The sequence below is a fragment of the Planococcus citri genome, chromosome 3 (genome assembly GCF_950023065.1).
Source record: "Planococcus citri chromosome 3, ihPlaCitr1.1, whole genome shotgun sequence".
Taxonomy (NCBI): Eukaryota; Metazoa; Arthropoda; class Insecta; order Hemiptera; family Pseudococcidae; genus Planococcus; species Planococcus citri.
The window spans coordinates 1,555,619-1,581,747 of record NC_088679.1 but is presented as its reverse complement, the minus strand read 5'-3'; the positions used below and the strand labels follow the sequence as shown (position 1 = coordinate 1,581,747).

General features: G+C 36.3%; 1 protein-coding gene and 1 long non-coding RNA gene across 4 annotated transcripts in view; both read right to left on the bottom strand.

Annotated features, from left to right (window-relative positions):
• LOC135841073 (uncharacterized) overlaps positions 1-26,129 on the bottom strand; it is a 272,383-nt gene that overhangs the window by 231,150 nt on the left and 15,104 nt on the right. The window lies entirely within an intron of this gene.
• Positions 1-26,129, bottom strand: part of Best2 (bestrophin 2) — a 46,451-nt gene that overhangs the window by 7,406 nt on the left and 12,916 nt on the right. For 2 of the 3 annotated variants that reach the window (XM_065357848.1, XM_065357846.1), the window contains exons 3-5: positions 21,667-21,838; positions 19,569-19,698; positions 8,278-8,516 (exon numbers count right to left, since the gene is read on the bottom strand). In XM_065357848.1, the coding sequence (XP_065213920.1) occupies positions 8,278-8,516; positions 19,569-19,698; positions 21,667-21,838 (541 nt within the window). Of the gene's footprint in view, positions 1-2,180; positions 2,420-8,277; positions 8,517-19,568; positions 19,699-21,666; positions 21,839-26,129 lie in introns of all 3 variants that reach the window. The other variant, XM_065357847.1, reaches the window with a different exon arrangement.

Here is a 26,129-nt window from a genome sequence, read left to right as displayed (position 1 = left end):
ACCAAATTTTCAGCTGCCCAAGATCATTTTTCGATTTTTGGCTAATTTTTGAAAATTCAAAATTGACTGTTTTTGGCGATATATGCTTTTTTTAAAAAAAAAGTACGTACTTGATCAATAAAAATGGTCAGAATAAGTCCCAAAACTACAAAATATTAATTACCCAAATCCAAATTTCACCATTTCTAGCCATTCTGGAGCCTCCAGCGCGATTTTTCAATGTCTCCAGAATTTTGAATTTGCTCCAGAAGGCGTGAATATGACGTTGGGCAGCTAAAAATCGAGTTGTCTGTTATATACTCGATCTGTTTAACGAGTTTATCCACATTTGAGACGATTTTGAGAGTGACACCTCAAGAGTTGTTTTTTGACCAGATTTATCAAAATTAAAAAATCAAAAAAATCAAAAGTTTCCCGTTTGTGTGGAAATTTTTGAAATTCACGCGATTAGCTGTATTTTGTCCAAAACTAACCCCCCCCCCCCAAATCCAAATTTCACAATTTCCAGCCATTCTGGAGCCTCCAGCGCGATTTTTCAATTTCTCCAGAATTTTGAATTTGCTCCAGAAGGCGTGAATATGCAGTTGGGCAGCTAAAAATCGATTTGTGTATTATACTCGACCTGCTTAACGAGTTTATCTACATTTGAGCCGATTTGGGGAGTGACACCTCAAAAGTGGCTTTTTGACCAGCTTTTTTCAAAATTATAAAAAATCCAAAAAATCAAAAGATAACCGTTTGTGAGGAAATTTTTGAAATTTGCCCGAATCGCTGCATTTCTCCAAGAACTAACCCCTGGAGCGCAAATTCTACCATTTCCAGCCATTTTGGAGCGAGAGTGACACCTCAAAAAACCACTCTTGAGGTGTCACTTTCAAAATCGGCTCAAATGAGCATAAACTCGTTAAACAGGTCGAGTGTAATATACAACTCGATTTTTAGCTGCCCAACTTCATATTCACGCCTTCTGGAGCAAATTCAAAATTCTGGAGAAATTGAAAAATCGCGCTGGAGGCTCCAGAATAGCTGGAAATAGTGAAATTTGGATTTGGGGGGTTAGTTACGGACAAAATACAGTGATTCGCGCAAATTTCAACAATTTCCTCACAAACGGTTATCGTTTGATTTTTTGGATTTTTTAATTTTGAAAAAAGCTGGTCAAAAAACCACTCTTGAGGTGTCACTCCCAAAATCGGTTCAAATGTAGATAAACTCGTTAAACAGGTCGAGTGTAATACACAACTCGATTTTTAGCTGCCCAACTACATATTCACGCCTTCTGGAGCAAATTCAAAATTCTGGAGAGATTGAAAAATCGCGATGGAGGCTCCAGAATGGCTGGAAATGGTATTTGGGTAATTAATATTAGTTTTGGGACTCATTCTGACCTGTTTTATTGATCAAGTACGTACTTTTTTTTAAAAAAAGCATAAATCGCCAAAAACAGTCAATTTTGAATTTTCAAAAATTCGCCAAAAATGGAAAAATGAACTTGGGCAGCTGAAAATTTAGTTTTGGGGGTTTTAGACTATGCTGTTTACTTACTAGATAGAATTAAATTTTATTCTAGAATTTTAATGGAAATGGTCTGAAAAATTCTCAAACCAGTGTACATTTTGGCCAAACTTGATGGTAGTTAAATTTGCATTTCCAAATTTGGATTCTATAAATTTTGAAATTTTTTATAAAAAGCTTCTACACAAAATTTCGAACTTCTAAAATTTATTTTGGTAATCGGAATAGAAAAAAATGTCCATTTTGAGCATTTACCTACTCAAATTTCAAAATGAAATTTTGAATAAACCTCAATTTTTTTAAAAATCTGTTCAACGAAGTTATACATACTCCTTTCCATCAATTTTCATTCGTCAGATTCTTCTCTGGTCTCACGGGGGTTTTTAAAAAATCACGTAGATAAGTAGGAAATAATCTGTAAACGATACATCTTAAATATACATAGGTACTCGTAAAATATGGAGATAAGCTACCATGATCATATTTAATTTGCAATAACAATGTATAGATAGGTACCTACATGCTATCAAAATATACTTGGTTGATTTTTCGATTTTAAACAAATTTTCAAAATTCAGACTTATCAAAATAAGTACGTAGCTTAGGTATAGTAGGTACCTAGGTAATTAGTGTGTAAAAATGTATATCTGGATTATTGTGTTTACCTGAGTGTACACGATAGGTATATTAACGGTATCGTAACCAATCAAAGAGCCCAGTCTGCCTCTCATATCTGACATCTCCAGTAATATGGTTTGCACCATATGATCGTTGGTAATTAGTAACTCTTTTCTAGCTCTATTTATTATATTGGTGGCCCACGTCAAAGGTAACCAGTACTTGGTCATTGGCGTCTTCACTTCCAACATTTCGAAGATTTTTTTCTCACTTTCCATCAAAAAACCTAAATTTGACATAGCTCATAATACAGCGGTACATTTTGTTTTTGTTGACAATATTTCGTATTACCTACCACCTGCTTTTATTGGAGAGCTTTGCAGAAGTGATCGTACTAAAATACGAGTACGAGTACCTATTTGAAATATAATCAAGTTGATTCGAGTAGGTAGGTAGATACTTATTTACAAAGTTCGCACAGCTTAAACGTCTGGAGAAAAGTTTAGCTGTATCTGATATAGGTACTCAAATGCAGTCAATTTGTACGGGGAATGAAATCAAATAGATACCTAGGTAGGTATACAAAAATACATCAAGTCTTGAACAAACAATAACAAGACCTACACGAACAGTAAAGAAAAAACTCCTACTATCAGTGGACTGGGCTTTTGGTTTGTCGATAAATGATATGAAATCACGTATAGGAATTAAGAAGGATAGGTGAGTATACTTGATGTTTTTAATTAATTATGGTAGGTAATCGTTTCTTCCAACAAATTATAAGAGAGTGAAATGAACTTGATCACTATTGAAAATCAGACGCGGGCCATTTAAAAAAATTATCATCTGCAAATCGGCATATCGTGATCTGTTTCAACCCGCTAATTACGAACTGTACAATTTAATATAACCATGACATGCTTAAATGGTGCATCGTCGTCCGCATCGTGTAGGTATAGGTAGATAGGTAGGTACATGGTCTACGCAAGTTCTGGGCGTAGATTGTCTGGATTTATAACACGTATTATGTGTGTTTGTGTATCCAGTATAAATTAGTAGGTTCTTATTATTATTTACTTAAGGTACATTTAAGTATATGTAATTGATATTGTTTATTTTCAACTCATCAAATACAGGGTCTCTAAAAATGTCCAGCATACAGCTGGTGAGAATTTTCGTGAAAAAATGTGAATTGCAACACGGAGCCATATCAAAAACACATTGATCCCTACATTTCGTCGTGAAAATTTTCGTCAGCTATGCTCAATATTATTGGGTACCCTGTGAGTTCAACTGAGGGGGGGGGGATATGCACCTAAATTACTTTTGAAAAGATTCCGTAGGTACATTTAAATTTTTGGCGTAGATTTAGGTGATTTGTTGAATCTGCGATGACTTTGACTTTGATCGAATTTATAGTTCAAAAGCTAATTGAATTTGAAGAACTATGCTGTCGAATGACAGGTGGCTTTGGCCTTCGTTTTTTTGGTTTCAATGAGCATCGCTGAGTAAAAAATAGTTGAAATAGTCTTATCTTCGAATAATTTTAAAAAACTAACTGACGGTGATTGTTTCTTGTCTAAAACCATGGTGATATTTTTGTCAAACGTTTCTTCGAACAAAAATATTCATTTTTAGTGTTTTTCGATTGTATTTTCATCAAATGTTTCCAAAAGTGTTTTTTCATTTTTTTAAAAAAAATTTAATCATTCATTGGTAAGTATACCTATAGATAAGACCAACAGAACTTTAAAAATGGAAAAATCTGATTTTTTCTTACAGGGAGGGGTGACTTTTGGTCGATTAAAAAAGTAAAATCGGGCCATTTTGAGAACCCTTTACCTCCGGACAGGTAATAGGTACAGTATAGATATATTTATAATATGTGTGATGTTAGGCTCAAAATGTCTCAAGATTTTGAGTATTGACAGTGCATCGTTACAAAATTATTTATTGTACAAAACTTACGATTAGATAAATGTACAATTACAGAACACTGTCAGTCAGGTTGCATTGTACATAGTAATATAATACGCTATATAAGATACACTAAGTAAGTATATAGGTAGTCTAGCATAAGTTTAAGTGAACAAAGTCTATAAATATCCGTAGTCCATAAATTAAATATCAGTGAATACATTTATAACGGCGTCTTGAAACCGTTTTTTTCTTTGTAACCAAGTTTTTACAATGTGGAGCGGAGTGTGGAAGCTTTTACGAGAGGATACGAATCGTCTGAAGCCGATCAAGACAGCACTTTGTCCCTACAGAGGTAATTTACCTACACCTCAAACTCAGTTTTATTTTGAAACCCATCAAATTCGTAAATTGAAAGTGGTGGAAACATTTTAATACTTTAAAAAAAAATTAGAAATTAAATTTCCTGTAGATTGAGGCGAACAAAGCTGTAAAAGTTGCTCAAAATTGTGAGTGAAAATTTCAACAACGTCTCAAGAAATTATCTTAACAATTTCCCATTTGTAATTTTATTATTTCAATCACTAAATTACCATTTGAATTTATTAATCGAGCTTCATCCCAAAAACTGAGCATGAAATATAAATTATTGCCGTTGAGTTGATTATGAACTGAAGGCAAAGTGTAATCTCTTGATCGTGTATTTCCCTCGTTATTTACATAAGAATCGCATTTTTGTTAGTCGTTAAATTTAAGCAAGCCATTATACCATACACCACAATAAGCCCAAATTATATTATGTACATTGTAAGGTCATAGGAAACTTGAGATAGGTAACTCATAAACCTGAGCAAACGCATTCGAAACCTAACTCACGAGATCTCAGAAAGATGGCATTTTCAGAATCTATTTCAACTAGCGCATGCTCTTGTGAATTCCTTGAGGATTTTTATTTAGAAATATTTTGCACATAAATGAAATATTTTTTAGAAATCTCACAGGCATCAAATTTTATTTCACTTATTTAGGTATTATTTTTTTTCATTTTTCCCGGAGGGCATCGTGGGGTACAACGACGGTTTTTTCTCGAAAGAAGGGCTAATTAGAAAAATTCTAATGTCAGGCATGAAATCCACTAAGTATTTAATTTTTTTTAGTGACTTTAGTGACTGAAAAATAGCAAAAAAGGGGCCAAAATTTTGAGAAATGAGAGCAAAGTATATATCGCACCTTGGGAGTAATAAGGTTACATCTCAAAAAAGTGAAATTTTATAGGAGAGTGATTTTCTTTTTTTAAGAAACTTGATTCATTATTTGTATCAACTTATAATTAATTGTGAGGAATGAATAGCTCCTCATTTTAAAGATCTGCTATCCTACCTTCATTTAGCAGAAGAACACTTTGAAAAATAAAATCTTAAAGAGAAGATATTTCAATGTTTGGAAAACATTTTGAGTTATAACCTTTCATTAAAGTTGGTGTGGAGGCGTAAGGAAGCGTCCAAAAAAAATTTCATCAGATCAAAGTTGTAGAGAATTAAATTTCCAATCGACGTAATGTTGTTAGTTTTTTTCTAGAGTGCTTAGTTTTTGAGTTTTTCTCAAAAAACTAAAATTTCATTTTGTGTGCAAATTCATTTTTCAGAAAAGTGATCAATTTAAAAAAAAATTTCCATTTGGTACAAACCAATAAGAAATGCACTCCTTGTGACTATTTCTAACTGACAAACATTCAAAACAATCAAAACTGTTTGTTAACACTTTGTATGTACGAAATTTGCTCAAAAAAGGTGGAGTTTTTTGAGATGTCACCTTATAACTCCAAACAACTTGCAATGTTGTTGGGATTTTGAGTTAGGCCATTTGCGTGTTTTACAAGATCTAGATAATGTACCCAACTCAAAGACGTGTTATTTTCGGTTGAGGGGGGGGGGGTCATACAAACCCCAAAAATGCAAAAATGTCAAAATCGATTTTTTTTGAGATGTAACCTTATTACTCCCGAGGTGCGATATTATGTTAGTCGGGGAGCCCGCATAAGGATCTATTGAATCCCCCCCCCCGGTTGATCTTCCGGGGAAACTTTTTTCTTAAAGGAGAGTCCTATAAGAAACATTTCGAGCCCTTGGGCTCAAAAAAAATATGGCCAAACTTACAAAATGGCGGTCATTTTGATTGACAGGTCAGCTAAAATTGCAGATTTTGCGTTCCAACATAGGACTTGCAAAAACTGTTTTAAACCATACAAAGGTAGATCAAAAGATCAGGCTAAAATTCATCACCTGTCAAAATTTCAAGTGTTAAAGTGTCTTTTTCGATTTTTGGTGAATTTTTGAAAATCGAATGTAGGCCAAAAATGAGGGGGAAAATCAAAATTTTACTAAATTGGTCAAGAAAGCTGAAATTTGGGATATACCCTATTTTCGACACGCCAAATCGACTGGAAACTGTTTCAATCCGTTTTGAGCAGTTCTGGAGCCTCCAGTAGATTTTTGAAACCAGAAATTCTCACAAAATTTCATCAAATGGAGTTGGAAAGCCGAAATTCATTCTGCAAACTAATTTCGATACGCCACGAAGTCGACTGCAGGTGGATTTCAAGTCGTTTTGGAGCCTCCAGCGAGTTTTTGAAAATTACTGAAGCCTCCAGTAGATTTTTTAAACTTGAAATTTTGTGAAATATCATCAAATGAAGATGGAAACCCAAAATTGATTCTCCAAACTAATTTTAATACGCTACGAAGTCGACTGCTCCCTCTAGCGACTTTTTGAAAGGTTGTATGGAGTTTTTTGGAAAATTGAAATTTCCAAAAAGTAGCTGGAAGCTTCAAAACTATTTGAAACCACCATGCAGTCGACTTCATATCGTGTTGAAATTAGTCTGCGACGTAAATTTCAGCTTTTAATAAAATGTTGTGGGAATTTCAAGTTTCAAAAATCTGGTGACTCCAGTAATTTTCAAAAGGTCGCTGGAGGCTCCAAAATGACTTGAATCCACCTGAAGTCGTCTTCAGAGGGTGTTAAAATTGGAGTGCAGAGTAAATTTCTGCTTTCCATCTTCATATTATTGTGATAAAATTTTGGGAAATTTCGAGTTTCAAAAATCTGCTGGAGGCTCCAGAACTACTCAAAACGGGTTGAAACAGTTTCCAATCGATTTGGCGTGTCGAAAATAGGGAATATCCCAAATTTCAGCTTTCTTGGTCAATTTGGTAAAATTTTGATTTTTCCCCTCTTTTTAGCTTGAATTTCTGACAAGTGATAAATTTTTGCCTGATCTTTCGAGCTACCTTTGTACGGTTTAGAAAATATCGGCTCTATCCAATCACATCGTCTTACATTTTTAATGTTGAACAGTTGATTTTTAATTTTTTTTTTTTATTAAATTATGATTTTGAAGGATTTTTATGAAAAATATTGATCATTTCCTAAAATTTTGCATGTTTTTCTTTTTTACACGACAAACCTCCAAAGTCACTTTTTTGGCCATTTTCGCCGAAACAGTGACACAAGTGACTTGCAAGTGAAATTAGTGACCAAGTCATTTTTTGAGTGACCGAATTTCATGCCTGTAATATGGAAATGGAGATATTTTCAAAAAATTTCCCCTGATTCTGATTCATTCTCATTTGTTCCGATTTTTTCAACAGATGGGGGGGGGGGGGGGGGCTAATGTAGTTTGAAGAGCCGGGCAAGTTTTTTTTTTGAAAAAAGAACTGTGTGAAAAAATTCTTATTTTTCAAGCAATTCTCACTAATTAGCCAGAATTTGATGGGAAATCACAGCCATCAGAAGATTGGGTCAATATAATGGGTAGGTAGGCAAAATAATCGTACGTAGGTTGGTTAGTTTATTGTATTATTCAAGCACTCGCATCACGATATACAGATTAAATAAAAAAGAAAACACACACAAATAAAAGACGCAGCACACGCGCGCGTTACGATGATGAGAAAACAAAAATGAATAATGAAAGCCATCACACACTGTGGTTTTAGAGCGAGGAAAAGCCTGTTATGGTCTGCAGCCTATACCAAAGAGAAGGCTGTGCAGACCACGGCTGCTGCTGCTAAAGCCACGAGTGCGTACATCTCTTTATATGTAATTATAGCGAATGGGGTTGCATGATGGCGTGGCGTAGCGTCGATAAAAATAGAAAACAAAAAAAAGGTAGGTAAGGTACACACTACACAGAGGAAGGTATAGGTACGGTAATAATCATCTGACCTGGGTGTAAACTAAAGGTACGCAAACAGTATCGTAACTGATAACGGCGCCTAATCTGCGTCTAATTTCGGACAATTCAACCAGCAACGTTTGCACGATATGATCGCTAGATATTAAAGAATCTTTGCGCGCTCTGTTGATTATATTGGTGGCCCATACCAAAGGCATCCAATATTTCGACATCGGACTCCGTTCGTCCATCATTTCGACGATTTTTTTCTCACTTTCCATCATGAAACCTGCGTCGAATTTCCCACACAAGTATCTACACTACGGTATCAAATAATACTAGGTACTGTGTACAAGTTGACCGGCAGATTGCAGCTGTAATTCGTCGTATTCGTACGGTTACAATAGCCTATCGCACAGCAACAATCTGCATACGAGTATGTATAGAGTATAGGTGGTATACCATAATGTACCCATTTTACGTGTACAGTGTACAGTACACGTAAGTAGGCTACACGAGACCATTGTACAAATTTTTACCACTACCAGATATGTATATTTACACCCTAATACAGCGTGCCCAAAATTGCCTTCATTCATTTGTGTGTATGTGTGAATCAGGTCCAGGTATTGACAACTTTAACAAAACAATATTAGGTATAGGCAGTCTATTTAAATTTACACCGAAAGATCATTGAAAATCACAGAAATTGATTTTTAAAAAATCAAAACTTTGATGATTTTCGGGGAAATTTATCCATTTCCTTACTCACAAGGGGACCATTTGCAAAACGTCAACTCCGATAGAGCAGAAATTTGGATCATTGAAAGAACATGTCAACCAGACCTCAGAATCAAATTTTCAGCTGCCGAAGTTGATTTTTCGATTTTTGGCGAATTTTAGAAAATGACCAAAATAGCCAATCGATCGCTCAAATCGATTGGCACCATTTTCCAAACAATTTCAAATCGCTCCAGAAGACGTTCGTTGTAATCAACTTCGGCAGCTGAAAATTTAATCTCATTATAAGTTTGGTATTCCAAATCGATCAGGGTCGGTGAATCAAAAATCCGAGTTTACGAGTTGAAAAGTGTATTTTTTTACCGGTTAAAAATCTCGAATTTTCAAAAAATTCCAAAATTGTCAATTTTTGCAACAAATTGCTCGAAACTTTGCATATCCTGGCTAAAGTAGACCCCCCCGAATCGATTGTCACCGATTTTGGACCGATATGGAGACTCTAGCAAAAGTTAACTATTCTCCCGCAATTTCAAATTGCTCCAGAAGGTGTTCTGAATTTGGTTCTGAGGTTTTAATGAGATACCATGGACAATTAAAAATATTTCGTTCGCGACCTAACCATCAAAAAACCCAACCGTATAAAAGATAATGCGTACCATAAAACTACCTCGGTGCCTAAGTAGGTATACCTATACATGAAAAATGTATCGCCATAACTTGTAGGTAAGTACTTAGTTGGTTCGTTTGCCAACGATTTACTTAGAAACTATGAATCCTTTGAGAACAACTGAACCGCTTGGAAATCAAATCAAAAAATAAGCGACAAGATTAAGGTAAAACCGAATATTTTTCAATCCAACACTGAGAACTATGAACAATTTGATCAAGATTGATTTTCTCAGCGACAGAAAACTGTTCTAAAACTCAAAACTTGAAAATTGTGAATCATTCGTTCGCGAACGATTTGCTCGGAATCGAAAAAATCACTCGAGAACGACTGATTCAGTTGAAAAAAAATCAAATCAGAAGATTCACAAAAGATATGTATTATTTCTAAATCTGTTGATCGAAAATTGTGAATCATTCGTTCGCGAACGATTTGCTCGGAATCGAAAAAAATACTCGAGAACGACTGATTCACTTGAAAAGAAAATCAAATCAAATCAAATCAGAAGATACACAATTGACAATAGGATAATATTTTTTAAATCGTTGATTAAAAATTGTGAATCATTCGTTCGCGAACGATTTGCTCGGAATCGAAAAAAATCACTCGAGATCGACTGATTCACTTGAAAAGAAAATCAAATCAGAAGATACACAATAAGATGATATTTTTAAATCAGTTGATTAAAAATTGTGAATCATCCGTTCGCGAACGATTTGCTCGGAATTGAAAAAATCACTCGAGAACGACTGATTCACTTGAAAAAAAATCAAATCAGAAGATTCACAATAAGATAATTTTTAAATCTGTTGATTGAAAATTGTGAATCATTCGTTCGCGAATGATTTGCTCGAAATCGAAAAAAATCACTCGAGAACGACTGATTCACTTGAAAAGAAAATCAAATCAGAAGATACACAATTGGATAACATTTTCAAATCTGTTGATTGAAAATTGCGAATCATTCGTTCGCGAACGATTTGCTCGGAATCGAAAAAATCACTCGAGAACGACTGATTCACTTGAAAAAAAATCAAATCAGAAGATTCACAATAAGATAATTTTTAAATCTGTTGATTGAAAATTGTGAATCATTCGTTCGCGAATGATTTGCTCGAAATCGAAAAAAATCACTCGTGAACGACTGATTCACTTGAAAAGAAAATCAAATCAGAAGATACACAATTGGATAACATTTTCAAATCTGTTGATTTAAAATTGTGAATCATTCGTTCGCGAACGACTTGCTCGGAATCGAAAAAAATCACTCGAGAACGACAGATTCACTTGAAAAGAAATCAAATCAGAACATTCACAATAAGATAATTTTTAAATCTATAGATGGAAAATTGTGAATCATTCGTTCGCGAATGATTTGCTCGGAATCGAAAAATATACTCGAGAATAACTGATTTACTTTAAAATCAAATCAGAAGATACACGATAAGATGAAACTAACTACACATTATTTTCTAATCTGTTGAAGTGTTGATTATAAGTTGTGAATCATTCGATCGCGAACGATTTGCTCGAAATCGAAAAAATCCACTCGAGAACGACTGATTCACTTGAAAATCAAATCAGAAGATACACGATAACGTGAAACGAAAACGACACATTATTTTTCAATCTGTTGATTAAAAATTGCGAATTATTCGTTCGCGAACGATTTTTCTCCAACAAGTGTCGAGAAAAATAATTCGCGAACAAACGAACTAATCACTAAAAAATCAAATTAGATACGTGATACAAATTGTATCCATGTACCAGAGGGCGTAAGAATCTAATTCGATTTTTCAGAGATTAATTCGTTCGCGAACGATTCACTCAGATGTGAAAAATCATTCGCCAACAAATTATCTAATCGTTGAAAGATCATAAATAATTATGGAAATATTACGAAACTTGATAGTTCAAGCCCTGTCATCAATTCATCATAAACTGAATCGGTTAATTAAGAAACTGCATAAGTCCCAAAAACCAACTTTTCAGGAGAGACAAAAAACTTAATTACTTCGGTTCCTCGAAATATTGAATTGTACCACTACAGTATGTTTAATACTGTCACATTACACACCTTTTCCACCTATTAGCCGAATTCGCCGATGAAGGCTGTGGCAGTGAGTGCGCATCAAAGTTTTTGGAATTATGTTGTTTCATGAATAACTCGACGAAATTTGGTCAGAAAATCGTAGTTGGTGAATGAAATCGTAATTTTCGAATATTTTTCAACGTATTTTAAGGTGTTTATCACTTTTGGAACATTTGGACTTCCATTTTCAAACCATAAGATGTCCAAAAAACGTATACTCGTGGAGAATTCTGTTTTGATAAAATGCGTGGAGTTATGTAGTTTCATGAAAAACTGAGGTGGAGTTATGTTGTTTCATGAAAAACTGAGGTGGAGTTATGTTGTTTCATGAAAAACCGGTATCAAAATCTCCATGTTCTGCCGCGAGATGGCGCGTTTCGACACCACCAGTCGACGCGGCCGGGCCGAATTAGTAATAAACGACAATAAAGTGAAAAGTGCCAAAACTGGACTTATGCAGTTTCTTGATTAACTGATTCAACTATACTCCATCCGTTCGCGAACGATTCGCCCAAAGGAAAACAATCATTCTCGAACCGTCGAACGAATGTGTCGTTGAAAAATTTAATAAATTGGAGTTTGCTCAGAGCGATGATCTGCAAGCGCTCACAGCTGTGTACTTCGTTCGATCGGTAGGTAAATAAGAGACTGAGCATAGAAAGGTCGCATACTATAGTGTTCGACTACCTACCAACTTGTTGATTTTACCAAGCAAAATGTAATCAGCCAAAAAAACTAAGATACTCGCCGGCGCCGAGCAAATCAACAGGTCACTTTAACGAAACTTAAGAATCGAATCGAACCTTTTCGAGGGCCCGTAAAACTCTATACCGTAGGAAAATAAAACCTCAAAAAAAACGTCCAACTAGGCTAGGTACTCGTAAGTGTAAGTATACTCGTCATACTGCCTTGGAAAAGTTTGTTCGAAGGCGTCGAATGGAAAGAAAACAAGATGACCAAGAACAAGGCGTGAAGAACGCCGTCGAAGAAAACGGAAACTACGACGTTGTAATCAAAATCCGCGGACACGCTAACAACACCGACGTGGTCGTCGATAGCTCGCATCAAGATTGGCCTCGTCAAAACATCCGCGTCCAAGAAATAGTATCTCAAAGATGGCTGGACGCTCGACTTCAAGTTCTCAAGTTACTAGACGAGGATACGACGAGCGACGAAAAGACGCGCATTGTCGACGAACTGATGAGCTTGCTGGAAACCATGTCCAAAGGTGTGACTCTGAAATTAGAACTCGGCGAAGGGGCGGCCGAGAGAGCTTTCACGTGGACTTTAAGCGAGTACGACGCCGGATCGACGTCGCCGAAAATGAACCAACTCGAATTACCTTTGGCCGACGTCAATTATCGATTATTTTCGCTGACCGATGCGATTTCGACGGTGAAAAATAAAATGCTGTCTGGTCGCCGGGATCAGCAACGCGATCGTATCAATAGCGACGTCGACGTGAGAATATGTCGCGAAATACACCGCAATTTTCGGCGCATATTACAAAAAGAAAGCCGATTCTTGCGAGACGAACTGTTCTCGGCTCGAGAACGTATATATCGTCTGGAGAGAAAATACACGGCGGTCAGTTCGCGAAGCTCCAAGTCGTCCAATAAGAATAACGAAAACCTCATCGTCGAGCAAGTAGCCGCTCCTGGCGCAGGACCCGCTTCCGTTTTTCCTCAACATAGCCTCGCTCAAACCGCCAGGATCGTACCGTACTACGATCTATCAGCCTACCACCCTATAAATTTTATCAATATAATGGAACCTACGACTACGGCCATTGTACCGGCTCATCATTCGTCTTGGAATCCCATCGCGTACGCCGCAGCCGCTAATTACGCCGCAGTTTCGGTAAATCCGGCGGCGACGGCCGATAGACTTTACTATAATTGCGACTCTTACAGACCTATTCCGGTAGGTTACGAATCTCTGGCGAATGGCTCATCCGGCGCCTCCAATTTCGTCACTCAAATGCCTCCACCTCCACCTCCACCACCGCCTCCTCCTCATCCACTACCGCCGCCGCAGCCGCAGCTCCAGTTTCAACTCGACGATTCCATTAATAATTACGATCAACGGAGTATTATATGCGCACCTAGTCTCGAATTCGCCGCCCAACATGATTTCTCTTCTGACCAACAACGTTACCAAAATAAAGATAACCAACGCGACTAATACGAGTAAATTGCGCTGTATCTATAGTTTCGTATCAAAATACATGTTAACAACTCTTAATACGCGGATATTCTTATTTGAAGTCATTTCAATGCAGTTTGCAACTTCACACGGTATTGAAATCACGGTATTGTATATTGTGAAGAATGAGATACCTGAATATTTTGGCGATTCTCACGACATGGCATTGGAATATAAACTTGATGGCCGCGAATTCCAAGTATATTTTACTAGATAGTACGCAGACCTAGGTACCTACCTAATTAATGTACCTACTACCTAACTATTAACTACATATTAAGGTACATACAAATCATTCTAATACATTTGTGTTCGCACCATGACAAGATCAAATATCCAGCTTTTTTGGTCTTTGATCCGCATTTTGATTTTTATGCCATTTTGGCACGGTCCCTTTCAGGGATAGACGTAGTGAAGTGGTTTTGCTAGGAAGGGGGGGGGGGGGAGCAAAAACTATAAAATTCTTCACTGATTTGACTGAAAATTCCCAACTACTGAAAATTCTCAAGTTGTGTGAAAAAAGGGGTGTACCTACTACCTACGTATTTTAGTTACAGGCGGTGAGGAAGGGTGGGGTTGCATCACGACATTTTACCGACAAAAAATTGTAACTTTTTGACAATAATCAAAATTTTAACGTGCTGAACACTGTGCTATCAAAATTTTTTGAATAGCTAAAAAAATGAAAAATTTGCATGTCGGGGGGGGAGCGCATAAGGATCAATTACACCCTTCTGCCAATTCTCCAGTACAACTTTTTTCTTAAAGGGGAAGCCCTAAGGAACTTTTCTAGCCTCCGTCCTCGAAAAAAAACTGGCCCTACTCACAAAATGGCGACCATTTTGATTGACAGGCCATTCGAAATAGCAGATTTTGCGTTGCTCGAAATTTTTTAAATCTTACAAATATAGATCGAAAGAGCAAGCAAAAATTTATCATCTGACAAAACTTCAAGTGCTAAAGTGTCTTTTTCGATTTTTGGTGAATTTTTGAAAATCGAATGTATGCCAACAATGGGGGTAAAATCAAATCTTACCAAATTGACCCAGAAAGCTGAAATTTGGGATATACCCTCTTTTCGACACGCCAAATCGATTGGAAACTGTTTCAACCCGTTTTGAGCTGTTCTGGAGCCTCCAGCAAATTTTTGAAACTCGAAATTTCCCAAAATTTCATCAAATGGAGATGGAAAGCCGAAATTCATACGAAGTCGACTGCAGGTGGATTTCAAGTCGTTCTGGAGCCTCCAACAATTTTTTAAAAATTACTGGAGCTTTCAGCAGATTTTTGAAACATGAAATTTCCCCAAAATTTTATCAAAGGGAGATGGAAAGCTGAGATTGACTATATGCACTCTAATTTTAACACCCTCTGAAGATGATTTCAGGTGGGTTCAAGTCATTTTGGAGCCTCCAGCGACTTTTTGAAAATTACCGGAGGCTATAGTAGATTTTTGAAACTTGAAATTTTCTCAAAATTTCATCAAATGGGGTTAGCTAGCCGAAATTTACTCTGCAAACTAATTTCAATACAATATGAAATCGACTGCATGGTGATTTCAAGTGATTTTGCAGCTTCTAGCTACTTTTTGGAAATTTCAATTCTCCTAAAAACGCCATGAAACCTTTCAAAAAAGTCGCTGGAGGCTCTAAAATGACTTGAACTCACCTGAAGTCGTCTTCAGAGGGTGTTAAAATATTGGAGTGTAGAGTAAATTTCAGCTTTCCATCTCCATTTGATGAAATTTTGTGAAAATTTCAAGTTTCAAAAATCTATTGGAGGCTCCAGTAATTTTCAAAAAATCGTTGGAGGCTCCAAAACGACTTGAAATTTGCGTGCAGTCGACTTCATAGCGTATGGAAATCAGTTTGCAGAATTAATTTCGGCTTTCCAACTCCATCTGATGAAATTTTGTGAGAATTTCGAGTTTCAAAAACCTGCTGGAGGCTCCAGAACTGCTCATAACGGTTGAAAGCTCCAAAACAACTTTAAACTCACCAGCAGCCGACTTCGTAGCGTATTGAAATTAGTTTGCAGAATTATTTTCGGCTTTCCAACTCCATTTGATGAAATTTTGTGGGAATTTCAAATTTCAAAAATCTACTGGAGGCTCCAGTAATTTTCAAAAAGTCGCTGGAGTCGACTTCTTGTCGTATCAAAATTAGTTTGCGCAATGAATTTAAGCTTTCTAACTCCATTTGATGAAACTTTGTAGGAATTTCGAGTTTCAAAAATCCGCTGGAGGCTCCAGAACTGCTCAAAACGGTTTGGAACCGTTTCCAATCGATTTGGCAAGTCGAAAATAGGGTATATCTCAAATTTCAGCTTTCTAGGTCAATTTGGTAAAATTTTGATTTTTCCCCTCATTTTTGCCCAAAATTTGATTTTTTAAAATTCACCAAATATCGAAAAAGGCATTTTAGCACTTTAAATTTTGACAGGTGATAAATTTTTGTCTGATCTTTCGATCTACCTTTGTACGGTTCACTCAAAAAGGCCGCCAATTTGAAAGTAGAGCCACAATTTACTCTGCACTCCAATTTTAGCACTCTCTGAAGACGACTTCAGGTGGGTTCAAGTAATTTTGGAGTCTCCAGCGACTTTTTGAAAATTCCTGGTGTCTCCAGCGGATTTTCCCACAAAAGAAGTTCTTTCAACCTACTGAGAAGAGCCCCCTAGCGGATGCACCGAATGGAGCTTCAAAATTGTAACCCCCCCCCCCCCACCAAAATAGTTCTCTTTTTATCTCAGGTTTGGATACTTGAATGCGAGTTGTACGATTAATTTTTTTCTCCGCTTTTTCATTTAATTTCGCGAAAATAAGTCACATCAACGAGAAAAAAATTGGAGGTTTTTTGGTGGGAAGGAGGGGGTGGTGACTAAAAACTTGCAGGCTAGTTTGAGAAAAAAAATGTTTTTTTAGGTGAAAGAGCGTCTCTTGGCTTAGATATTTCTTGAAATTTTCAATGATATACTTATTTTTTTAAAATTTCAATTTGAAAAATAAACATAGGAGTCCAAAAATTCGTATTCTGAGAGATAAAAAATAATGTTTTTTCATGATGATTGATGAGTATATTTTTTTGCCACCACAATTTTAGAATTTCAATAATTATTAAGTTATTAAAAATTTCAATTATGAAATGAAAGAAATGCAAACAGGCTCGAAGAAACGAGGGCATGTATAAACTTGCAAAAATTCAAGGCTAGAGAGCATGAAATTACCTAGAGTACATTTCTGGTTCAAGTATAGGGCTCCTGGTGATCGTCAGTCAACATCATAGGACAGTCCGTCCCTAGGATATTGAGCCCCAAAACTTTGGTCAAAATGAGGAAAAAGCTCAACTTCAAACTTTTGAAGTTTTTATTTTAACAAATACTTTTGAAACTACTCTCAATCGGATTTAAAACGTTGCAAACAATTCCCTCCTCCCCCCCCCCCTCCAAGTGGCAGAAGTGCCGCGAAATCAGACACTAAAATTGGGAATCACGATGAAAAATGTCAACTATTCGAGAAAAAACAAACAAACCGCACCTCACACATGCTCAAAGCTAAGTTGGAATGCCAATAAAAGTGATTTTTTTTCTTTCCCAATGACGTGAGGAACCAGGAAAAAATTTTGAAGCAAAATCTAAAGATCTAAACTTAAAATCAGGCTCATATTTTACATATGTACACCCGATTTACTCGCTAAGAAATTTGAGTTCTCGATCCATTTATAATTTTACGCACATCTCGAAAAACGCAAATTTTCATACACCCCCCCCCCCCCCCATCTGATATAAACATTCGAGGTGGCTCTCCAGAGTGCTTTTATAATACTCCTGCAGATTTTTCGCATAAAATCACAATAAACATGAGCTCGGCAAGGTCGGAGAAATTTGAATACCTGGCCCCTTACTGCGAAAAATATGAATCAAATCGTCCGCTTCGTAGGTACATACTTAATTGTAACACAAGTGATTTTTTTTTTAAAAAGAAAAAACTGGTTGTTATAGGATGTCCCTATAGAAATACGTCACGGAAAAAATTCCAAACAAAAATTGTAGCCTGTTGTTACGTGTATTATTTATGATATTTTTGAAACCAGTTATTCGGCAATTAGTACACGCCAACCGGTTGCTAGCTAAATTGCCATTGTCTATGTTCCCAACATTGGCAATTTATAGTAGCTTTCCTCAAGGAGAGAGTGCCAAAGTTCGAGTTTGGATTAGACAAATAGAAGGATGAGGTGCGCCATGCATCATTTTTTGGGTGGTTATACAATTTAAAATTCAAAAAAAAAGTTTTCTAAAAATATACTTAGGTAGTTGAAGCATATTAAGTAGCTTTTATCACTCAGGTGTACCAGAATCAAAATCTTCTCCGCTCGATTTTACCTAAGTACTCCTTCTCAAAATAAATTTTCCAAAGAAAAAATAATCACAACAGAAGGTTGCCTCAAACAAAAGCATCAAATTTCACAAAAACCCACAATTTACGTACAACTGTGACAGCAAAAAAAAAAACGAAAACCATAAATCGTAATACTCTTTTTGATATTCAAGAAAGCGTAAAACTTGCGAAAAAAAATTGGCTCGCTGAGCTAATTAATCGTGTGGTAGTTGAAAACGACTTGAGAGACACGCGATTCAATTAACAAACGTATTTATGAAAAATACGTAAAATATAGGATAGGCCGCAGCTTTGAAGAGGACACAACGAGACCGACCACACCAGATTGGTGTAACTATAGCGTTGCTCTAGCTAGATAGTTGATAGATATACGTACAGCTGTAAGTACGAGATAAGTACCGGGTTTAAACAATTTCACGGAAACTGTGTAATAATTACCGAGAACACAACAATAGCTAATAAGAAATAAAAAGGGCAAAAAAGTAAAGACGAAGAGAAAAACAGAAGGAAAAAAAATATATTAACAATTATTGCGTAATTTGTGAGAGACCTTGAATCAGAACGTTGGAGTCGTTAAGTGTACCTAGACTATACCCATAGGTATTTTGGTATAGTACAAATAATACATTGCCGACGACGACGGTAGCTATAAGGTATGGATACGAGTGTCGAGTGTATAAGCATCATACGTAACACGCATTCTGCCCACTATAGACATCCACAGGTGAAAAAAAATTGGGCGTAACTATAAATTTAAATTTTGCAAAAAAAATTTAAACGACGATACGGTATTAAATTACCCCATTATGTACCGGTATTGATACCTAGTAAGAATTAATATCGCAGGCAGATATTCGAATTAGGTGTATGGTAAGTAGGTAAGTACGATCTTTAGCTCAAAAAATTGTGCCATTTGAGTGGTTTTGCGCATAAATTATCGAGTTTCGCGAATTGCGACGATATCGAGAAATTACGATTTTGACGACGATGTTGTTTTGTTAAAGTTGTCAAACTAGCCATCTGTAAGCGTAATCGATAAACTCCCACAGTCCTCATATGGTTATAAAATTGGTCACGACACGTAGGTATAAGTACGATACGTGATAATAAAATTTTATATTTTCAAAATTTTATACTCGCACGAATATAGAATTTGATGCGAAGATGTACATATGTGGCTCGTCGGTTACCATAAGTATTTTACGAATATAGAGAAAAATAAATGCACCTAGTTACTCACCGGCATCTACGATATGCTGTAAAGTGGGAAAACGCTTTTTAACCCGAACGCTTACGTGCTTTAGCGTGATTATGTACGCCAAAACCGCGTACCGGACTATTGTTCTTCTCATTAATCGTCCTCTTTCGTCCTATACGTATCAAAAACATAAATATCTTTTCAGTTTCGCTATAAATAAGCGTAACGATTTTAAAAATATATAAGTACCATTAACAATAGGTACGGAATGCAGTTAAAAATACGTAGTCATATTCGTAGGTAGGTACCAAATGAATCTTGAAAAAATCTCAACCGACTTTTCCCTATCAGACTGATTTTACTAAAAATTACTAGTAATTTTACGAAATTAACAAGTAATTTTGAAAAAATTATCACCCAAAATTACCGGTAATTTACCAAAAACTACCGGTAAATTTACCAAAAACTACCGGTAATTTACCAAAAACTACTGGTAATTTACCAAAAATTACCAGTAATTTAGCTTGGTAATTTACCAAAAATTACCGATAATTTACCAAAAACTACCGGTAATTTACCAAAAACTACCAGTAATTTACCTTGGTAATTTACCAAAAATTACCGACAATTTACCAAAAATTACCGGTAATTTACCAAAAATTACTGGTGATTTCCAAAAAACTTTTGATAATTTACCAAAAATTACCAGTAATTAACTTTTTGTAATTTACCAAAAATTACCGGTAATTTACCAAAACTTATTGGTAATTTACCAAAAACTACCGGTAGTTTACCAAAACTTATTGGTAATTCACCAAAAACTACAGGTAATTTGCCAAAAACTACAGGTAATTTACCAAAAATTACCAGTAATTTACTTTTGGTAATTTACCAAAAATTACCAACAATTTACGAAAAATTACCGGTAATTTACGAAAAATTACTGGTGATTTACCAAAAAAAAAACTTTTGATAATTTACCAAAAATTACCAGTAATTAACTTTTTGTAATCTACCAAAAATTACCGGTAATTTACCAAAAACTTTTAGTAATTTTCCAAAATTTATTGGTAATTTACCAAAAACTATCAGTAATTCAACAAAAACTACCGGTAATTTACCAAAAATTACCAGTAATTTATTTTTGGTAATTTGGTAATTTACCAACAATTACCGACAATTTACCAAAAATTACCGGTAATTTACCAAAAATTACTGGTGATTTACCAAAAATTACCAGTAATTTACTTTTTGTAATTTTCCAAAAACTTTCAGTAATTTACCAGAACCTATTGGTAATTCACCAAAAACTATCGGTAATTTACCAATAACTACAAAATCAAGATTGACCCGCGATTGGGCCTCGGAGTACCTATTGATTTAAAAAATATGAAATTTTCAACCGTTCACTGGAAACATTTTGAGAAAAATTGCATAGGAAGATAAAAATGGTGAAATTGTATTTTAGAGTCATCGAGATAAAGCTCCTGCAGTAAGAAAAAGCACTATCGAGGTACTTTGATCACACGACTTTCAGATCTAGAGACATTGAGCGGTTCTTCAATAAGACCACTTTTCCTCAAAAATAGTTACGTAAGAATTTCTTCATTCAAAATCCACCTGATTGGTCATATTGTACATATTAAGGGCTTACGAAGGCTTTTTATACTTGTATAAAAAAAAAATCAGTATCCCTATCAACTACTCTACAATTGTGCACGGATCTGGGATGAATGGGAACTTGTAATTTTTTTTCTTCAGTTTTCACAACCATGACCACGCATAGGTAGGGTATGGCAGATTCGCATACGCGATCGAGCGAATATCGCTGCTCAATTCGTCACACATTGTAAAGCAGAACCTAGCAGGAAGGGTAAACAGGTGCAAAAAAAATTTATAACTGATCCAGCGTGCAAATATGGCCGAAGGATCGCTTCGGCGCGTCCGTTTGCTTCCTTTCAAACAATCAAGGAAACAATTGGTTACGGTTTAATAGGCGCGCATTCGAACACATTTGATATTTTTTGTGTATACGAGTGTGTACCTATGTATGGTTTGTATTCGTGAATTTAGGTACCTACTAAAATAATGACTGATAATGCAGATAGGTCTATCTATGGTTTATGAATTAAATACTCACTGCACCAGGTATGGCTGCACTGACGAACAGGGCAAGAGTGTCCGGCCATGGTAATAGTCTGTACTGTTCCCACCATCGTTTGACTACTAACGTTACGTAGAAACCTAATACGAAAGACATTGGTATATTCTGGCTTTTTCCTCTGAAATATGCTCGGATTTGTTCGAAAATTCTGAAAAAAAAACAAAAAAAAATTATTAGCAATGAATTGAGTAAAAAAACACACACACATCCAGGACACTTTTAGCCACCAAGGTCTTTTAGAAGGGACTTCAGAGACACGACGGTTTGAAAATTTTCAATGTCAAAACGTCAAACGGCACATCTATAGAGCATCTTCTGAATTAACATTAGAAATTTCAGCCTCCTGAGTGAATTTTAGAAAGGAGGAGGGGAGTTGCATTATTTAAAATTTTTTGAACATGGAAAAATTTTATAAATTACGACCTCGCTGCTTCGGAGTATCATTGCTGTGGCGTCCTCCATTCCAGGGGGTTTCCGGTGTCCCGGTGAGTTTATACAACCTTGGTGTATGCATATCTATATCTAGGTAGGTACTGTGAGAATTACCTATAATCCAAAACTCATATCGCACGCTAGAAATGTATACTCACTTCAATTTCGCCAAGGATACGTTAGAACCAGTAGAAGAATTTCAAGTCGAGACGAAAAATCACGAAATGGGTAGAATCCAAAAATATCCCTCCCCCGTGCGAAATTTCATTCCATTTTTTTTTTTTTTGAATTTTGGTGTTTTTTTTAAATTGCACTTTTTTGTGAAATTTTCAATTGATTTAAACACGGTTTTGCTGATTCAAAACTACCCCTATCTACTCCTTAAGGACCCGACAAAAAGATTCGAAATAGAACCCCAAAATACACCGCAAACACAATTTAGGTAACTGTTGAAATTTAAGTTCTGCTCAAATTAGGCCCATTTCATCTGAAAAAATCAAAATTTGATGGAATTGGGGTAAAATTTCCCAGTTTGGTTTATACCACTCCATTTTTGATCTGGAAAGTTGATTGGTGATGGTTTTGTACAATTCTGGAGCCTCCAGTGAATTTCCGGATTCTCCAGTTTTCGAAAAAATAAATACTAGGTATAAATGGGATCAAAATAAAATTCAGCTTCTATCAACACGATTTACGTCCATATTTCCAAAATCCGCTTGTACCGGTTCAAATCCAAAATTTTCTACTGATTATTTTTGAGAAAAAAAAAATGAAGAAGTTGAAGTTTGTGAATAGCTTGACAAAAAATTCGAAATTTATTTGTTACCAAATTTTTGACTTCCATAGTCTCTAGTAAATTATTGGTTTGTCCTATTTCATTTTGACCCTATTGAAACCATCACCAGTCGACTTGAGAGGTCGAAAATCGAGTAGACCTTGTGATCAAAGGGTACTCTCGGGTAAAATGGGTGAAAATGTCCCTGTCCTCGGATTTTTGAAATTTTGGTGAAACCTTGTTGGGTTGGTGCATATTGTAGGTACCTTTAGACAAAAATGTTAGACCCAAACCTCTCCCCAAATGTGGTCCTTAGGGGGATCCAACTGCAAATTCAACTTCATATTTGTGTTCATCGGGTTCGATTCATATGATAACGATACCCATATTTTCAATCTTCTATCGCCCCAAAATTGGAGGAGGGTGTGCCCATGAGCTCAAAATGGTGATTTCAAGAACTTTTTTGATTATCGAAGTATTGTTTGTAGAGGCCTGCATGTAAAATTTCTAAACTATAATACTAGTATCACTCGCAGCATCGCTTTTTTTGGTGGTGCCATGACACAAAAAACACATTTTTGATTGTTTTTTTAAAGGTGATCTATCTGGATTGAAAAACATTGTAAGACCCTGAAAGAAACTATCAGATACGCTAGAAACCGGCTGATATAGATGGAAGTATACGCTATCTCCTGTAAAGGAGCGCGACTACGACGACGACGACGACGTATAATAGTACCTAGACCTACTTATGCAGGTATATTTTTGGAAGAAACAAAATTTTGTGTACTTACTTGAATAAGGTTTGGAGATATGATGGTATCAAATTTTCTTTTGATAATATCCCGCACCCCCCACCCCCACCCCCCATCTAGAGGGCCAAAAAGCCAAAACATATTTTTGGTGAATTCCAAAAAATTTTCAAAACTTGCCCTATTGACAAAAATTGTGCGTACAACATGCTGAAATGCATGCTTTTTTTGCATATCACACACATGCCTGAATTTGGACTTTTTCAAAAAAATCGCATGCTATTCAGCCAGTGAATTCACTGGCAATACTATCTACCAATGTCCAATGTTATCAATTTTCAGACTTAGAAAAATGTTTACTCACTCTGGTTGCATTTTAGAAAATACTTGGTTGCTAGATTGCTTCTGTTTAGCATGCGAAAATGCACATTTTTAACGCGATAATGCACGCGTTTACACCAGTCCAAAATCACACATTGTTACTCATGCTTTCACGCATTGTTACTTGTGCTTTTAAGCGTAATTTCATCAATAGGGTGTTGAAATACATATCTTCTTCTTGGTGCCATTTCACCCCTAAGGGGGTATCGTGACTATGAAGCAACCTTTGACTATATAATACTGGACTGCTAGCACCCAGTTAAATAATCACGTGAATTATGGCGTTATAAGGCTCTGTTCGCACCCTCTCTTACCACACTTCAGCGGAATCACCCGAGTGAGCGTAAGCAACTAGGACGAATTCCCCTGAAGTGCGGTGAGAGGATGCGACCAGAGCCTTATAGAACGCGGACATGTTGGGATCGTCAATTTTACTTCGGCTAGCAGTCCAGTATTATATAGTCAAAGGAAGCAACAGCCACCATTTCTGTGATGCAATACACCAGCTCCCTCCAACTGTTTCTATTTTGGGTGCTCCTGGCTCATGCTGGGAAGCTGGGTCCAATGGCCTTCCGGATGGACTCTATCCATCTCATGGAAGAGTGTCCGCACCCTCTTGTTCCCTACCTTGCCTTGAACGAATAGGGACTACATCTCATCTGCCCTTGTGACATACCAAAAGTATTTGAGGATTCGGCTGAATACCACTGCCGACAGCCTCTTCTGGACACCGATTTCCCCCAGGATGGACACATCAGTCCTCTTCTTTGTCCATGGGATCCAGAGCTGTGGGACGGAAACGATTTTAGGATTGGATTTTGGTTTCGGGTTTGACATTTTTTCATTTCGAGATTGGATTTGTTTCGGGATTCGCTCTTCTAAATTTTCATTTCGGTTTCGGGATTCGTTTTGGGATTGAAAAAATTGTATAGGTTCCTGGTAATCCTGGTTGAATTGGTTTTGGGATTTCCATTTCAACCAATTTTAAGCCCAAATGGACTGATGGACCCAGCAAGGGTTTAAAAAATGTGAGGTTTTGACGTGAAAAATAAAAATCCAATGGTGTAATTATTAGTTTAATGTTTTAAATGCATATTTTGCTGAATTCGTCAAGTAATTTTATTATAATCTGAATTATTGATGATAAATGATGTAAAAAGACCATTTATTAAAATAAAATCGCTGGAAAACGGCAAAAATTGAAATCCCAAAACCAAAACGATTTTGTTATTGTTCCAGGACTGTTTCGGGTTTAAAATTATATCACTTCTGGGATTTTTTGGTTTTGGGATTGGATTTGAATCGGGATTTAATCGGTTCCAGTTTTGAGATCGTTTCAGTCCTGCAGCTCTGATGGGATCCCAAGCATTCTTCTCCAGCACCTCATCTCAAGCGCATCAATTTTTCTTCCGTCTCCCTCCTGTACCATTCAGGTTTCTGACACATAGAGAAAAACTGTGAAAACTCGAGCATTTAGGAGCCTTATCTTTGGAGTCTTGCTCGCTGCTGCATCTGACCATATCTTCTTTAGGCAAGACATGGTGCTTTGTGTGATTTGCACTCTGCATCTTATCTCGGCTTCACGGCCACCTACAATGGATCCCAAGTACACAAATCAATTCACTATCTCGGTTACCTCATCAATTTCCTGGATTTCAGAAGAGTTGTTCTCAGGCTGATTCACAATTTATGATCTTCATCTTTGCTTTATTTATCAGCAAGCCATATTTTGCGCTAACTCTTCCAGACATTTCAGAAAACTGGCCATATTTTTGACTCTTGAGGCGATGATTTCTTCCCCCCTCCCCAAAAAATGTTTTTTGCCGTTGGGGGCAAGGGTGGTAGAATGGGTGGAAATTTTTTGTGTGCAACATTTTTTTTAAGAGGTACCCAAGAATGTTTCATCAAAATTACAAAAATCTGAGGACAAGGGGCATTTTACCTATTTTGCCCCAAGATACCCTTTTGATTCATCAAGTTTTGAAATGTCAAAAAATTGGTCAAAAAAATCATGAAGAATGATTTCAACAGTTGAAATTTGTCCTGAGGGGGGGGGGTATGTTTTGAGACCCTTTTTCGAGTTCTGAGTCGGGCTACCT